This window comes from Pezoporus wallicus, unplaced genomic scaffold (genome assembly GCF_028554395.1).
Source record: "Pezoporus wallicus isolate ANWC-B61680 ecotype Strahan unplaced genomic scaffold, APGP_CSIRO_Pwel_v1 contig_6944, whole genome shotgun sequence".
NCBI lineage: Eukaryota > Metazoa > Chordata > Aves > Psittaciformes > Psittacidae > Pezoporus > Pezoporus wallicus.
In genome coordinates, this window is record NW_026636656.1 from 257,175 (window position 1) to 276,056 (window position 18,882).

General features: G+C 40.4%; 1 protein-coding gene across 1 annotated transcript in view; it reads right to left on the reverse strand.

The window, feature by feature from the left end:
- Nucleotides 1–238: 238 nt before the first annotated feature.
- The window catches only part of HS6ST3 (heparan sulfate 6-O-sulfotransferase 3), a 308,751-nt gene continuing 290,107 nt past the window's right edge, over nt 239–18,882 (reverse strand). Inside the window, exon 2 of the mRNA XM_057401143.1 lies at nt 239–5,795. Coding sequence (XP_057257126.1) covers nt 5,090–5,795 — 706 coding nt within the window. The 3' untranslated portion in view covers nt 239–5,089. The remainder of the gene's footprint in view (nt 5,796–18,882) is intronic.

The following is an 18,882-nucleotide window of genomic DNA, read 5'->3' on the forward strand; positions in this document are numbered from 1 at the left end:
AAATTAAATTGTAACTTATATCAACATGCTTTTACTCCATGTATATATTGTTAAAAAAACATAATTATGGTTACAGTGGATCTTTGCTAATGCTTGAAACTGGTCCAACAGAGGCATTTTTAATCATTCTTATGGCTATGTAGACAAGATGGAACCTTTAGTGTTTCAAAAACGCAAACAATATTTATTTGTTGCTCCTAAGTAATTCATGGACCCAACAATATTCAACAAAACTTCCTCATTTTTAACAGATTTCTTAATGAGCATCATTTTACAGAAAACCACCAACAAATAAATATATGAAAACAATGATTTTGACATCACAATGGTTAAACACAGTAAATAATTCATTAAATTGTGCTTTACATCAATGAAAATCCCTAGGTCTATCTTGTAAATAGGAATAAAAGTAGATATGGTTACTCACGATACAATCTCTTAATAGCAGAGTTCACACACATTATTGCACAAAAACAGAAGGAAAAATCCTAAAGAATAAAGGAATTTACAGCCTATTAATTTACCCTTTCATCTTAAATATGGCGACTCATGGGAATCTTGATTTTTTTTTTCACTTCCAACAAGCTAGTGATACGGCCAAGAAGAAATTCAAGGACATTGCAGGCTATGGAACCCATTTCCCTCCACAAAATTTAAACAAAGAAAGTACTACAAGAACCAAACTGAGAGAAGTGTTTCAGTGCAAACTGGCTACCTTTTCTGAGTACGCTTTTGCCACATGCAGGAAGAATACAGCAATTTGCTTCAGCAGAATAATGATTTTATTGTGATTGCTCATCTCGTACAGGGTAGTCTCCACCAGCCTGGAAAGATATTCTTTATCCTAGACCAAAAAAGTATAATTCCAGGGGAACAGCAATGGAAGAAAAAAAGTGTCAGTGTGAAGTTTTATAACATCAGTGCCCATAACTGATACAAGGCTGCAGATAGGAAACAAGAATTCACTACTGCAGAAAGAAGCATGTGTTAAATAGAAAGCCAGCTTGAAAGCCAGTCAAATCTGAAACATCTCCAGCTGCAAAGGTGATGTGACCTACCATTTGGTTTGGCTGAATTGATATGCTGCAGTTAGGAAGTTTGATTGTGGATGTGACTTCCATCGCTTGTTTGTTCTGTACTTCTCCTTTTAGTGAACTGCAAAGAACTATCACATGTTGGGTAGAATCCATGGCAAGGCTATCGCAGCCTCACTATTAACACAACCGCAGTGAAGAATACCTACCATCAGAAATGGTGTTTTTCTTTCCCCATAGTGAAAAAGTTTTTTATTGTTAGCATTGTTGAGTAGGGAAGAAAGGACAAATTTTCATTCCTTAATGAAGTATGGCCCATAGGCACTAGGCTGAGCTCTTGGACTAGGCATCAAATTACCAGGAACAAGTTTTAATGACACAGCAGGTTTCTCTGTCTGCTCCAAGCCTACACTGAATTATAACTGGAAAAGGCAGCCGGTACTGAAGATGTGATAGGAGAGATTAGCAAGTACATCTCCATTACAAAGAATGAGATTTGTTTCAGCACCACAGTAGCAGAAGCCAAATTGCCTTGTTTAAGCAACAAAATAATGCCAGGAAGATGGACAGAAATCCTATAGTCCTGTTGCTCGTGAAGATTTTGAAAGAAACACACTGTGCTCTGATCTTATATGAGCCAGTGTAATTACAGTGAAGCCTGTGCTGTCAGAGCAACAAAAACCTGGAATAACAGAGATATTAACAGGGACTTTATTTTACTATTGTATTACTTTATTTCAGGCATAGTGCCCGATAGGAAAAAAGCTGCAAGCCTGTGTCTTAGAAGCCTGCCTGGAAGTATTTCCAAGTTGCTTTATTTGTTACGTGCCAGGAAATTCTGCTAAGAAAAACAGTATTGTTGGCACAGTGAGTTTGCTGGATCTACTGCTGGAGCTGGGGAAGGAGGTGCCAGGTCCTTCAGTCCCAGAGCCTCTGGGCAAGATCTCCCACCACGACAACTACTCCTGTACATCCAGGGCTATCTATCTGCTACACAGCCTGCAGGGAGAAAAAACCCCAAACAAACCAATTTTAACAAAATCCCAAGCGTTAAGGCAAATCCCATTACCATAGATGCTACAGCACATTAAGAGCTCTTCAGGACCCTAATCTTGTCTCCTGGGAAATGACTGATGAAAAGGTCAGGCATTGCATTAACGAACTATTAAAGCTAATGTAAACCACCCAAAGATTGTTTTGATTTTCTTCATTAGGCTTTGTTTTGTGTCAGGCAGAAGGAGCAGTCTGGAGAATGGTTGGTGTGCTTAAATAGCTGAAACTGATACTTAAGAGTCACCGGTGAGGCTCCAGGGAACCATTGCTGAGCTCTGTCTCCTCTCCCCTGAAAAGGTAACACTGCATTTTCTAAATGAAGAACGAGTCCCCTGTTGCTGTGAGCAGCATGGAGAGGTGGCCCACTGGGGAAAGAGGCAGGGATGAGAGAAAGGGGACCCTTTTTTTGTGATGGGGGGGGAGGGAAGAAAATATGCTTTACCACAAAAGATGGGCTGGGACTGATTCTACTTTCTCACATATCTTCCTCCTTAATGTGAACTTGGCCTTGCATCTTTTCTCTCATGTGGCTGGCTATTCTCCTGCACAGCTCTTCCTCTGGCCCTTCAGGGTCCCCCCAGCACACTATTCCTCCTCATGGAAGCATGGAGAGCATCTGCAAATCCTGGACACACAGTATCAGGTGCCAAGGCAGGCTTCCTCTCTCTTGCTGCAGGGTCTACAGCAAGATGCAGCAGTGGGCTCAAAAATAGTGAGATGCAACAGCTCCTGTCATTCCTGTGTCACCAGCCAGAAAGCTCCTTGCTTCCATAGGGCCAGCGCAACCTGCAGCCCTGGTATCAGCAGATAAGATATCAGATCACTGTGTATTACCTGCATTGCGATAAAGGTGCAATAGTATCAGTCAAGCTTAGCTCTTCATGGCCTTCCTGTCCTGCAGCCAGGGCGAGCTTCATACCTAGATTGTAAACATTTCAATTTAAACCTCTGAAGGTTGGTGTCCATATGTGAGTGAGGTATCTGAGCGCCTCTTCCAGGCTATGGAGATCCAAGCAGCACCATCTGGGGAGTCTAGAGAGCTCCTCACTCTTCTCTAAGGCAGATATCCCAAGCAGGAGAGTAATGATCTGCAGTCCTGTGTTTTCCTTTCTGAATGCAGAGGTGGGAAGAGATGCACATAATCCACCAGTGGAACAGGTATTAGGGATCATAACCCATCACTACTCACCCCAAAAGTATCACACTGACAATCAGGCATAAATCAGCATATTGCTAATAAACTACATTGATAATGAAGCATCATCTCTACAGCCCTCTTCACTTCTTAACAGCTGTTACCATATTCAATGTTTAATGTATTATTGTATGCATTAACTTTCAACAAGATGGGTTAGAGCTTATCTCTGATATTGTGTATAGGTAAGTAGCAACAGCATTGTCAGAAGAAGAGAAGATACAGCATGCACTAAAAAAAAAACCAAAAAACTTGGAAATGAAAAGACAAATACTGAAATTCAGCCTCTTTTCTTCTGTAACTCATTATTTTTTTTTACCCACTGGATAAAAACCTTGAATTTTGAAAATAAATGAGAAATGTGCATCCACATCAGGTACTCCAGTATTTCTAATTAGCAAATCTGTAAGGTAAAAGCCATTCATGCACGCAATAATATACTTTCAGCATCTTGATTTAGCAGCCACGTTGAGGCACTTAGAGAAATTTCCTCCTAATGCTTTACATTTATGCTAGAAGAAGGAAAAAACCTCTCTCAAAAGATCCATGGTACACAGGACCCTCTTTTTTAAAATTTCACTATTGCAAATGGAACAACATAAAATCTTGGAATAAAGAGATGCAGCTTAACCACAAGAATGTAACATGTGGAGGAAGAACCCACTGAATCTTTTTCTAGACAAGGAACAAAGCCAGATAAAGATCTCTCATCATGAAACAATAAATTTACAAAGAATCTTCATACAGAGTGATAAATATCAAGACTTTCCACATAGCCATTATGTATCCTAAAAAACTGAAAGCTGATTTTTTTTCTAGCCACTACTGTAGTTAGAGAGAAAACCAACTTAAATTGTATTCACTTGGCATCAATGTATTTTAACAGACGATATCATAACCCTGCCTACCCTCACAGACAATAGATCTCCAGGCTTTCAAAGCAAATCTGGAAAATGTCACACTAGTATTTCAGCTTTTCCTGCTCTCTCTTTCCTCTTCCCTGTAGTTTGCTTGCCCCCTCTGCACCTTTTGTGAACGCGAAGGCTGCTTTCATTGCCTTCATCCAGATAATCTCCATGATATCTGCCTAGCTGTTGAATGGACCTCATTTCTCAAGGCTTTGCCTTTGCCACACATGCTCAGAAGGGTGGCTGCTACCTGGCTGGTTTTGGTACTCTCAGCATCTGCAGAGAAATAAGCTAACCCTGCCACCACCTCACTTATAAATCATCTCTGACTACTGGCTAACAGAACAGAACAAGCAATGCCCTAATCCCACATTTCCTAGGTCTTTTTTAATCACCTCAGCAAATTCTTCCCTTAATCAAAACACAGCATGTAGAAGCTCAATGTGCTTTCCTCCATTTCATTTACTAGAAAGCTATACAGTTGCAAAGGACAGTATGAAACAAACCAGCTCTCACGTCACAGAGGAACCAAACCAGGTATTTTTTTCCAATAGATGTCTGCACAAGTTTTGGTAGCTCAGATTGTATAGAGTACCTCTGTTAATGCAAAGGATATAGCTCTCTCTTCAACCCATCCTCATAGCTTAGGGCTTTGAAGGAAGTCTTTTTGGACAGGAATCTATTCTACTGTGATTGAATAACACTAATCAGTGCCTATTGAGAAAAAAATACATTCTCCTCACTGGCAGAAACCAAGAAAAACTGAGACAAGGAGGGGTAGTTAGTTGTCAGATGTGGTCTCATTTACCAAAGCATCGGCCTTCCTTGGCTAATTCCCAGGTAGCCAAGTTGCACAAATTCTGTGATCCTCTTCATCAGTTAGTCAAGACGGAGGAGCATCACCACCTTGCAACCTGACTATTATAATCTTCAGTAATGGCTACTTCTGCTGCCTCTCCCCTTGGTGACTGGTGAGCTCTCTGCTCCCGCAACAGCCGCCGCTCTTCTCGCCTCTTTAGCCGGTTCTTCTGATGCTCCTCTTGCTTGGAGTACTGGAAGCGCTGCAGGAACAGGTCCTTCGCATATTCATACAGCTGTACGTCCAAGAAATTCAGCTCCTCTATCCGTTGCCTCACATCCTCACCTATGTCCACATTGGAGGCCCGCGTAACGTTGAATTGAGTGAATGGGGAAATAAATTTCAGGTTGAATGTCCTCTCAAAGAGATACTGCGTTTTCCTCTGAAATTCTGTGAGCCCAAAGAAGGCCATGTTTTTCAGATTGTTCTTGGCGCTTTGGAGAAGAATCATATTTCTTTCACTCTCATTCATAAAAGTCAGGTTGTAGCATCCCACCAGGCTGAGGTCTGCCAGCATGCGCACCTGGCGGTTGTTGGCCAAGTTGTAGCTGCAATCCATGAATTCCTGTAAACTGACTCCAGACCAGTCGTCTCCTTCATAACAGGTAGGCAGCTCGTCTGGTGTTGGACTTCTTCCATCGCACATATGAAGGGAAGTTTTCCATGTTGCACCCCTCTGAACATGCTTCCATTCACTCAAGTACCGTGACACCGGATCCCTCAGCATCGTGATGTAATAGAAGTTCCTGAAACATAATTAAACACAGTTTTAAGATTCAGTGGATTTCACTTCTCTATTCTCCAATAAATCGATTACCAGCCACCACCCCTCCTTAACTTTTCCCAATGTAATACAGTCATTTTAAGTGACTGCTTCGGAGACAGTAAAAAGCTTAAAGCTTCATAAATACTGTGGATAAAATACAAGGTAAACTGGGAGAAGGAGAGAGAGATCAAAGGAAATAAGCAGCTATCAGAGAAACGGAATTACTTTGACCTATCAACTGTTCAGTGTTAGTTACTTTATGTAGAAGCCAATTAACTGGAGTGTACTCCCCCCTGCTTTGAAATGCTAACCCTCAGTAATAGTAGAAACAGTGGGAAAAAAGCTTTATATAATCTTATCACTTCTCTTCTGGACTGAGACATGCATGTCTCACACGATGCACAAGATGATAATCCACACAGCGCTTGGTCAGAATGTAAGAGAGACACGAGCAATTTCATGTGGAAGCTGCAAGCACTAAAAATAACACCATGTGCAAGACTGTAATGAGCCACCTACTTAAGAAGGACCCTACTATTAAATGGGTTTGAGTGAAGATAATGAGACACCTAAAATCCATTCTTATGACTTAATTTTAGACAAGTGCTTGACGGAAATTAGTTATAATTGTGTAGTACAAAAGCATCTGTTGATATAAAGATTATCATTACACAGCCTCACCTGTCAAGAATACAAAAGAGACACCAAGAAATATTGATTTGAAACAGAGCAAATAACTGCAGACCTCACATTGTCAGTTCATCTTTTAGCTATTGAATTCAGTTTGTACATCTATTTATGGCAATCTGAAATGGACTGCAATTGAGTGTGCTTCGAGCAGGCTTTCACAGATTCAAGATTTTTACTAAGAAATGTTTTATTCAATAACAACTCACCTGAATTGCAGGGTGATATCATAAAGACAAAGCAAAACCAAAATACGTATGATTTCTGTCAGCTAGAATAACCAGCAGAAGATTCATGACTAAAATTAACACACGGTCTGGTACAAAAATAGGCTCATGAGTTTGCATGACTCATCTGACTGCAGACAATACATTAATAAATCATGAGCCTTAAGACTTCCTAAGAAAAGTCTGATCTCAGTACTTTTTCTGAATCTAGTGAAGGATAAAGCAAGTAAGCAGGAGGCAAGCTTGCTGACGACAAGTTAGCCTGTAAACAAGCCAACACTTTGTGTTGGCCATCTCATACAAGAGCTAGCTGCAGTTAAATGAAAAGTCTCAAAATCTGTAACAATCTCCAAGACAGTTATCTTTCTTTCCCACGTACCACCTATTTTCTGCCACTAAAGAGTCCCTAAACCTTCCACTAAAGATTCTCCGTAAACCTCCCATTTGTCCTAAAAATAGATATTCCTATAAAATGCAGATACATTCCCCAGTTCAGACCAAGCAAAAGAAATCAGGGCTGAATGCTTTGTCCTTATTCAGTCTGAGTTTTATATATAAAGTATATATATATTAGTATAGTTTCTGGAAGAAGGTTATGAGGTCAAACTACATACTATGTTCTGCTGCAGGGTCATTTTTTGAACTACTATCTAATGGAAACATCTGTTTCAAGAATTATGTCATAGCTGAAGGGCTACAGGTGGAAGGATATAAACTAGGGAGTACTGTTTGGAAGCCACGACTTGTGATGATACTCTGAAGGATGATATTTCCAAACTAACTCATTTGGAGCCTGGGTTTCCTTGCTGCTGGTCACACATGACCAAACTGCACTACAACTGTTTTGATCCACTTCAGTTACTTACACAGCCCACACCAACAGTGAACCCAAGGATCGTGCAACCATTCAGACAGGTATTTCAAAAATCCCTCTTGTACTCCTGCAGAACAGGAAGCATCAGAAACCCTCTTGTGTCCTCTGCAGTATAGTTCCATTATGAAAAGTACTATCTTTAAGCACTTCAAGCACAGATTTCCTTTCTTACACTGGATGCTCATCTTGGCTCTGCTTTGCATGTATGAAAGCATGTTAAGAATTGCTTTCCAACTGGCAAAAAGTGGGACAAAAAGCGGATGCATTTCACTAGTGTTGTGCAGATAAAGCAGCCCAACTCTCAAACGCCCATTAGCTTTCAGCATAAGACACTGTTGTTGCAACACACAGCGGGCACTGGTAGCAATGTGACAGAAAATGATTGAAGCTCCCAGGGAGCAGGAATGAAAAAAAATGATGGACAAAGATTCAGAAGCAGTTGGCAACATCTACATTGACAGAGATATGGTGTTGGCTTCGCCCTCGTAATGCTGCCCCTCCCCTCTTCGGATAGTTTTTGATGTTCATATGTGGCAGCAGATGGGTTTAAAAGTTGCTCTTGACAATTATTTGTACCTCTAATAATAATTCTGTCTTTCCTCACCCATCTCCAGCAGACCCAGTCAGGCATGAGCAACAACAATTAACAAAAATACCTACTTTGCATCAATCATTTCCATTTCATGCCTGGATATGTAAACGTGTTTGATGGGCAATAAACATGAATGTAAAGCAAATGCAGGGAAATGAGAACAGCACAACTTTGTATAACATCCGCAGCTTCCCTTATGCAGACTGGGAGAGAAACTTCCGCAGTCTGTTGCTGCTACTGCTTGTGACTACCTTATGTCTGCATCTGTTTTCACTATCCTGATCAATTTGCTTCTGGTTTGTGTTTCTTTCAGAGAGTTGCCTTCTTGTGTTATCAGCTGGCTGGCTTCTTCACCTGGTAGGCAACCTTTAACAGCAGTCTGACACATATTTAGTTTCTCAGGTGCTAATAACTAAAAGCACATCTGTCCCCATCGCATTGAAAGTTTACAGCCTTCTATTTAACCTTTTGTTCATGACTCTCCATCACTGTTTTAACCAGTCTGAGGTTGCAAGACCTTAAGATTTCTTCCACCTGATCTGGGCACTGTCCAGATGACACTTATTATAACACAGAGTACTGGGGGATGCTGTAAAGCAGTTGTGGACAATTTTTCTTTTAGGGAAAAGGATGTCATGCCTCTAAAATGATATAAGTAAGAATACATAGGTCATGCATGTTTGCTTCAGTTGGAAAATCATAAAAATTATCTTAGGAAGTCTTTTAAAATGTTGACATTTATGGTTTAAATATAGCAGAGCTCAGTGCCTAATACAGTGTTCACACTAGGAGTGGCTCAGGAGTCAGCTCACAATAAAGACAAGAAGCCACTCATAAAAATATGAAACTGGGGATGACCTTCAGTCCCTCTTTTCATCACTGTTCAGTAAAAGAACATCAAGTCAGCTATATACTGAACATGCCTGTTCACGTCTGAATACAGATGTGCACTTGCTCTCGCCAGTGTAAATGACCCCTCCTTGTGTCGCCTATGCTCATGCTTACATGGCTACGTTAAACTCCACACCTACCCACTGTAAGAAATACTCAGCAAAGAATTAAGTAATAACTTCTGTAACCCTCTTTCACAAAGTAAAGTCATCACAGATTTATTGGCTTCATTTCAACAGATGCCCACCACTGACTAACTCAAACTGCTGTCACAGACAGCCTTGGTTCTTAAACGCTAGCCAAGCTCAATACACTGGCCTGTCAGTGAGAAGATGCTTTACACAAAACATTCCAAATTATTTTAAAACAATACAAATTTTATCTCTATCTAATCTATATCTGTATCTATGTCTGTATATTAGCATTTGTGTGCCTGTGTGTGTGCAAAAATTTACACTGGAGTCTGGTCATAAGCTGCAGTTGTCAATGACAGAAAAATCACAGTAACTGCATATTGTGTATTTGCCAATGCATCTTGTGGCTGTCTATACAAACAGACATGTACGTACAGTTTAGGTTACTTTTCAAACAACACCAGCCCACTAGTCATGGTGTTAGCTCTTCCTGAAAGGGAAATTCATACAACTTCCCCAGATCAATCAATCTCTTCTCGAGCATAATGTACTGAAATCAATGGGTTATTGAAGTTGCCACAATGGGACAGCTGATTTTTTGGATACATGCTAAGCACCGTGATGATCACAGCAAGGGCCTGATGATCCATGCTAGGGCCCGACAAGCACTGGTGTGAAGCACCGGGCTGTACACTACACTATAAGTAAAAAGCACTTGGGAATTCAGAAGGCTCTAGTCCTATTCGCATGAAATCCAGTGTTTTCATCAGCATTAGTCAAAGAAAACCCTTAATTAATAGAACAGCTAAAATGAGCTTCTAGTTATAACCTAAGAACATGTATTTCTTCATATTATAAGGTATTTTAATACCTTATATTTAATACTCTAATAATTTAATACTCTGCTCTTACATTAGTCCTTCAATAGTATTGCTCTGGTTCAGAAATTAATTTCAGAGGAGCAGACTCTGCTATTAGCAGAGGTGATCCCAAACCAGGGCATTTTGCCTCTTCTATCACCATGGAACAGACGTCCCAGCTGAGGGAGATTTCCTAAATACGTGAAGGATCACCACACATAGAGAACAAAAACATCCTATAGGGCCTCCTGGGGAAGAAGGATGAATGGCATATTCATAAAAAGAGAGCAGCACACTCATAGCAGCTGATAGTAGAGACAGAGGAATATTTGAGGTGGAGAAAAAGAGTCACTGGAGAATATTTTGGAAGATACTAACAGACGGAAGAAAGAAGAATCAAAACGACTGAAAAACCCAGGTGCATCATAAAACCATCCACGTTCTGCTTCTTCCTGGTAGCAGGGAAAATAAAAGCCCTGGCCAAGTTTATAACCCAAGTTGAGACAAGTAGCTAGCAGCTTTAAGGGTGGAAGTGAGTGTGCACCCAAAGAAAGGTCTGAAATACCCAGCAAACCCAGCCTAAGCAGCACATTTCTGTTAAAGACAAGAGGTTGTGGCAAGAAAAAGTCTTGAGAAGGACCTGCATTGTGTGAACAAAAGTCTTATGCTTCCCAGTTTTATCCTGAAGTCCAAGTTCTCAGGGGCAGTAACATAGTTAACCCCCGATCAGAAACCTCTCATCAGGCAAAGCATCACCAGTACAGGTAATGGTGAAGAGAATCATAGAATCATTTAGGTTGGAAAAGACCTTTAAGATCGAGCCCAGCTGTTAACCCAGCACTGCCAAGTCCACCACTAAACCAAGTCCCCAAGTGCCACATCGACACATCCTCCAAATAGAGTAAACAAATGAAACAAAAATAAGGAGAATGCAATACATGAACAATTAGGGAATAAAAGCATTCAACAAGGATGGTGGGGGGAGGCAGAAGGCAAAGAAACATTGTTGGGCTGATCCAAACTGGTCGAAGTCATTCTAGAGTAATGCAGATGTATCAAGTCATGGCTGGCAGCATTATTGTGCAGAGTGTCACTGCATCTATGTTGTGCTTAACTGACAGATAACCTGCCCAACATAACAGGAACTGATTGGATACTTCTTATTCAGAACAACAGCACTTACAAAAAAGCTATGAAACAGTGCACAAACTACAGGCATGTCAATGGGGCTGCAGAAAGCATCATACAGCTTATCCGCCAAGACAGACAGATAAACTCTATCCAGCCCACAAACTTTTGCCAAGATTATGTAGCAACAGCAGATAGGTTTAAGCTTAGCATCTGTCACAGGATGCTAGCGATGGGAATGGTTTTCTAAGGAATCCTTTAAGAAAGTTTGTGGCCTTAATACAATTATCTGTCCTCTCAAGTTGTCATGATGTCCTGTCAAGTTGTCATGTCTTTACAGGTCTTTTACTGAAAGAACAGCAAACACCATTAAGAACTCAATGTTTATCCACCCTTACCACATACATCACCCATTCAGCATGTAGAAAACACACTTAAATGGCTGTTTTCTCAGAGGATCTGAGCACCCACCACTTCTGCTGTTCATAACTGGATGATGAACACTAGGCTTACTTAAAACAGTGGCTGTAATGTCCTGTAGATACTCCATATTAAAGGAGACTTGCCATTGACTTCAGCACAATTAAATAAAACAAAAAGCCAAACCAGCTTGCATTTTGAGGTACATTTTAGATATGTCTCACTATTCCTCTGAAATTTTGTCCCTTGGCTCTGAATCCAACCAGCAAAAAACCTTTCCACTGTTTCCCATTTCCAAATTGGCCACAAGCTTCTGTTGGTTAACTACCCCTTTTGTTATCCCAGTGACATACAGTGCAGCTGAACCTGGTAGGACATGCCTGCTCAGAGAAGGGACTAGGTAATGCTTCCAGGGTAAGAGATCTAAATGCAGCGGTCTAGGTATAAGCTACACATCTAAGTAACCTCTGAAGCCAGCAAGGAGCTGCTCAACACAGGCAGTGGTTTGTATCTGCGGAGCAGTGCAGCTGGCCAAGGGTAGGTGCCAGCTCTGGCATGAGCTGTATCACTTCAGAGGCTCCCTATGCATTGCACTGTGTACCTTGACCACAATGGGAGCTTAAGATACCTGCTAAGCTAGAGATGCCTATGTTGTAGGTGCCTCTACCTGCAAGGTGAACCCCACGCCTGGAGTCAAAGCCCCTCACCTGAACAAACATATTCACAGAATGCAAACTCGAGTCCAACCTCAGAAACTGATGAGTAACAACATTTTGTAATGAGCAAGGAGTAACTACAGAGCACCTCCATTCCATGACTTTTTGTACCTATGACATATCTATCAGTTATGTTAGTATATTTCTTTCTAAGCATGCTTTTAGAGCTGGACGATTCCCAATATAAACAAAAGTTTTAAGTAAGTTCTGTATTATTTCATACAAATCTCCAAACCAGCAGTTAGAGAAATGGTCTACCATAACTGTGTTGTCCTTGCTGATAAAGCAGTGCATCAGTGAGACAGGGGGAGGGCTTGGAGTCAGACATACGGGATTGCTTGGAGTCAGACAGCTGGATTATATTTCTGATCCTGGAAAGCAAAGACAGTTGCTTAGGAAGTTACTTGTGACGATACAGTCTGTTACAGGCAAGAGAGATGTGTTTGGGCATTGGGAAGCACTTAAGATACATGAAGCCTCACATTTCATTGCGTGTTCGGAGGAATACTCCCCATCACCAACTTAATTTTCTTTTACAGCAATTTGTTGCTTTATGATTTATTATAACCTCCCCATTTTTTCTGTTTAGAAATTACAAGCCCTTTTTTTTTTCTTTAAAAATACCCTCTGAAACATCAGATAAAATCCTGTATCCATGCCATCAGATAAACCTCAGCAAAGCTTTACAGCACTGTTTTATTCTTCTTTTTTGCATGGCTGTTGATCAGAAGGTTAGTGTCCCACACCTGATTAAAGAATAACAGATGACAAAGGGTGTCTTTAGAGATCACTCACTCTCTGACGTCACATGACATCTAACAGCAGCAATCTAGGCTAATGAAGAAAGGTAGAAGAAAGAGCAAACCTGCAGCAACACAAATGCTGCATGTACAACATCTGGAATTTCTTCACCTAAAGAGCCCTTGAAGTGAGGCCAGGGCAAATTCAGTAATGGCGTAGAGCTATGTGAGGATAAGAGAAGAGGAAGAGTGAGCTACTGAGTAAGCTATTTGAACATTGCACTGGTTTAGATTTATCCTATATAGAAAAAGATGAGTTTGAAAATCCAGTGCTACAGCTGCACTGCAAACTATGGTAAAAAACACATTTGTAGAGACTTTTTCCTTAGATATTTTAGGAATGAAGACAACTGGCCTGGGACTATGCAAACTGGTAACTTTCTTTAAAATGCTTTTGGAGTTAGAACCTGTGATTTTGTGCTTATTACTTACGTGATTTTGTATTCATTACTTTTAAAAGTAATGAATAACCATTACAATAATAATTATGCTTCCAATACATCACATTGCCACACACCCTTCAAGCAGTGAAAATTATCTCAGGACCTACTGCTGGAAAAGGAAACTGGAAGTGCTGAGACTTTTTTTCTTGACACAGAAGAATATAAATTCATGAGGATATGGATTTTAATGAAGTATTTCAAAGATGCTAGATAGGAAACAAACAGTAGCCTTCCAGTACCTAAGAGGATTTCAGTGATGTGTACGGTGGCATAATTGAGATGTATCAGCCAGAAACTGAAGAAGGGGAGGGTAGGAGGAAAACTATTATCACTGTGAGAACAATAAAGCATCAGAAAGCTTTCCCCGAAGAAGCTCTACACCCTCCATCCTTAGAGGTTTTGAGGATCAAACTGAACAGAGCTCTGAGCAACCCCATCTGCGCTTCATAGTCACCCTGCTCTGAGCAGGGAGTTGGACTAGAGACCTCCTGAGGACCCTTCCCACCCCAGGGGATCTGTGGTTCTGCAAGACAGTGCACATTCTTCTATCACCAAATGTACAGTCCTGTCAGAAAACACATCAAAACAGAACCAACTCGCCAGCTAGATCATACCTGCCCTCCCTTGTTCTTTCCTGGCTACCCTAGCCAGAGTACAGGGAATGTGCTTTGTCTTTTAAGAGGCTGCGTGTTTTTGCATATATTTCTATCTAGGGCTATAACACTCTGAATCAGCATACCCTGAATTATTGAGCAACTTCATGAATATTTATTCCAGTGACACTTCGTTCAATATAGAGTCTCTAAAAATTGGAGATGACAGTGCAGCAACTGCATGTCCCTAAAGAAATTAATTCTGTTCACAAGTATCAAGTCTGGATCTTGAACAGCTCCTAGCTAATGAAATGATATAGCTACCCATGGTTTGAATCCCAGCATTTTAGAAGACACACATGAATAGCATATGAATACGTGCGAGCTTTCTGAGCTAATATACGTTTTTCCTGTGTGTTATCTTTATGATTTAAGCATTAGTTTTTTGAACACAGAGCACAAAGTTAGGCATCTAACACTGTATTTAAACATGTAGGTAAGCTCAGCCTCATTGCCAGTGAAGAAAATACACCGTAGTAAGAGCTAAGGATGCTCAGATAGCCAGAAAACGTGGTCTACTGATTTAGTTAGCAAAAGGAGGCTCTGAGCCATCACAGTGCCCTTCCTTGCCATCACGGTTAACAGCACTCTATTATCCCCCTCATAAAACATCCTTGCCCCTTGTGAAATATTCTTTTCATGCTGCTGCTTCCACTGTAAAGAGCTTGTGAATGTTGCTTCTCACAGTTAGGAACATGAGTCTCAATTCTCAGACTAAACCTGGTCTTGGACTACTTACATCCAGTTGTTCTTGAGTTAACACTGCAAATACATCAAAAGGATTTATACATGTAATATCAGAGAAGGAGAAATGGCATTTAAGTTGGAGATCAGAGAGCAATCACCTCTTGGATTTCATTTTACAAAGCTGAACTAGTTGTTATTGTCTCTTCTGATAAGAAAAGCCAGAAATGACCACACTGCAGTCCCACAAAACCTTTGGGTCACACTTAGATTACTTCACTCCGAGTTGTACCCTGAGTTTCCCAACTTCTTAGCTTTCCATGGCTGGCTTTTAATAGGAGGCTCACAAAAGTAAGATGTGTTGCAAGATCCTGAGATTGGCTCTTGATTTTTATCATCCAAGCAGTCCTTTACCGGCATTTGAAATTTCACAACATCACATTTCAACATACATGTCTAGACTTGAGCAAATTTCATGAGGCCTCCACAGGTGCCTTGTACAATAAATACTTCTTATGTCCATTGGTAGTGTATTCTCTGACACAACCTCATGTTGCATTTGTTTTTTTTATGAGATGCGTAACTCTGGAAACTCATACTCACTGTGTGATACCGCACTTTGCACTACCAAACGTCATTCCACCCCTTTTACTGAAGTCCTCAAGGTCATTAAGCAAATTCCATTATACTTCGGCTTTTTTGTGCCAACGTCATTAATGAAAACAGGAAATAGGATCACAGCTAAGACCAGCCCTGTGGAAATTTATTAATAACTTTCCTTTAAACCAGAAAGTTCCTCTTTTAGCACATCCTATTTTGTTACCATGTTTTTGCCCACCAGCAAATTCTTATGCCTGGCCTCATGTTTTCTGCCTTGTATAATAACTTTGTGGAGTCTGCTCTATGAAACACTTTATTGAAGGTGAATTTCCCTTCTCCTATCAGAGGGAGATGCTGGGTATTTACACTTCTCAGCCCAAAGGCTGAGAATGGGGGCCCCAGCTTTGGCTGTGTGTAAGAGAGAGAATGTTTAAGATGGGGAAATGACAATTTATCTGAGAGCGAAATGGTCTGGAATAGAAATGCACAGATTAAACGATTTGATGGAAAAACAGATCTGCCACTTTCCATCAAACAGACTTGACGCAAATTGTAAATCATTTCTTGATGAGACACAAATCTAACAAAGTTCTCTCCAGAGACTTTTGTTCTTTGCCTAAATTATGTCAAGCTTGGTTGTTCTAAGTGTTCTTTAAATTGCTGAAAGGAGTGAAGTAGTAAGTGCCTTGCTGAAAGAAATATAAATATAAAATGCAGTAATAAATCAAATAACAAGAATTTGTTGTTCTATCAGGCACTTGAATAACAAAAACCTTGCATCTTGTAAGAAATGGTGTATGAGCACACACAGGAGGAAATACTGTTCAAAAGCAATAGCTACACAGTGTCTTACAAGATTCTTTAAATATACTGTATGGAAGAACTCTGTGCCAGGGAGAATAATAAATCCTTTGTGGCCAGGACTGGCAAAGGAGGAATCCATTGCTTGCATCGCCCCCATTCTATTTCATCCTTATTGTGCACAAATCACTGCTGTGTCTCAAAAGAACCACGAAAATCTGGGGCACACGCAACATCTTTACTCAAAATGTTGCTTCTCCTGTCCCGGCTATGCCACTGCACAGAAGGGAAAATGAAATAAGGATGCATTTGCACTGCTACTACCTGCCTCTTCCCAGAGCTGTCTCTAGCCCCAGCTTGAGGAGGAAGCACTGAACTCACCTTTCTCAGAGAGATGTTATGAGTACAGGGGAGACAAACTAAGGGGATGACCCACAGTATCAAGTGGCAGCAGAAAACAATGGCTGGCCAGAGGAAAGAAAAGAAAGGTGATGACAGGCAAGGGACAAGAGAAGAACAACCCTGGAGACATTGCAGCACCAGGGACATGCAGCTGAAGCTTGTTTTGCAAGCTTAGCCTAAAAGGGTTACAGAAACCAAGTTGGTAAGGGACCCTCCTGATGAAGTCTGAAGCTTATAATCACAGATAACAGTTTAGCAGGACAGGATTCATAAAACAGCCCTGATCCACAAAAGACAAGCCACAGAAACCTTCCTCACTATCAGGCTGCAGACTCTGAGCAGCTGCCAACAAGGTTAGAGCAAGACCCTGTATCAGGAGGAGTCTCCATGGAGCAGGTGACTGCCTGGGCAACTGAACACTTCTCCAGCACTGATGCAAAGAGATGTGGTCAAAGAACTCCTGCCTATTCAGTAACTTACTTACACAGTGTAAGGCCTTTCATAACAATTATAAAGAAAAAAAAAAAACACCCACCAACCCTGCATACTTTCATGCAGAATTGTGAGAGATCTGTTATCACAAGTCCTGCCTGCCTGCAAGGATACACCTGATTGGTAAAATTCAGTTTCAGAGAGGCCTGAAAAGACAAATAACATGTAGGCAGACCCTGAAATGTTCATTTATATTCCTTCAGTCAGATTTTGTTAGGTTTGAAAGAGACAAAAAAAATAAATACTTGTGTTAAAATGTTTACTTTCATCCTTTTCCTCAATTTTGAAGGAGCTGTTGCTATCCCATTTTATTCTCTGCCTAGGTAAGACAAGCAGCACAGACATCACCAGTGTACCTCCGTAGCTGGCTTCATTGGAAATCAGTTTGTGCTGCAAGTGGCATGTACCAAGGCTCTCTCCCTAACTGAGCTGTCTCTGATTTACAACTAATAGCTCAGTTGCAGACGTTCATTTCCAAATCTGGGATGCTCAAATGAAAGTTCTATGGCATGTTTCACTGCAATGCATTGTGAATCAGTACAGAAATTCAGCTCAATTAATAAAGTAATTAGCAATAAAGAGGCCCAGTAATTGAAATCCCTTTGAAAGTACATCAATTTATTCTCTCTAAGATTTGCCTCAAGTCTTTATTAATTCTGACATCAAGCATAATGACCATAAATTATAAACGATCATCACAAAATCCAGGCATCACAACCATTCTCTTATCCTGCATGACGAGTTTCTAAAACGTCTAGGTTTGGTCATAATTTTTTGATACTTGCCTCCCATAATGTAAGCACCATGACAATACGCATATTAAATTATGCATTAATATGCATATTAAAGAATTACAGGTGATTCTACTGATGAAAACATTCTAATAGTAGTCTTTCCTCTTCATTCATTGAAATGACTCACAAAACCTAAGGAAATTGATCAGCTGTAAGATAAAACCACTTAACTTTGTTTCTCCTAACATTCCTCTTCTTGTGATATACTGTACATACAGTTTTTCCTTAAGACATTAAGCAAACAGATGACAGAGTGTTTCAATTGAGTACTTACAAGACGCACCACTAACTCCCCATTTCACACTGCACTTTGTGTTTCTACTGAAATACTTGATAGCATCTAATCAAACCCAGAGATGTTTGCTATGAATAATACAACTCAAAGCTATAAGCAAAATCTCCATCTTCATTGGCCTAACAGATTTCTTCCCACGTCAGTTGACGCTACATAAATGTATATAAATAAAATTTCCACAAGGGGGCCCTCTTTTCTTCCTAAATCTCGGCACAAGCTTAACTTGCTTTCCAAAAATTTTCATCAAGCTTTTGCCTACAAATCTTGGAAAAAAAGTTTTTACCAACTAGAATTGAGTTTATGACAGGATTTTATACAACAGAACCTGTAACTCGAAAGGGAATCAGTTTTTATATACAATTTCCACTATATACTATATACATATGGCATTTAAAGAACTTTGATAAAGCTTTTCAAAGTTTACTTCTTGCAATAACCAGCTAAAATGAGACCTTTTACACACACACTCACAAACACACACACACAGAGTCGGCTCACACTGCCCCCAAGATGCGGTCTGCCTCTATGTTATATTGTAATTTGTGTTTGTGTAAGTGACTGATTTCAGCTCTGC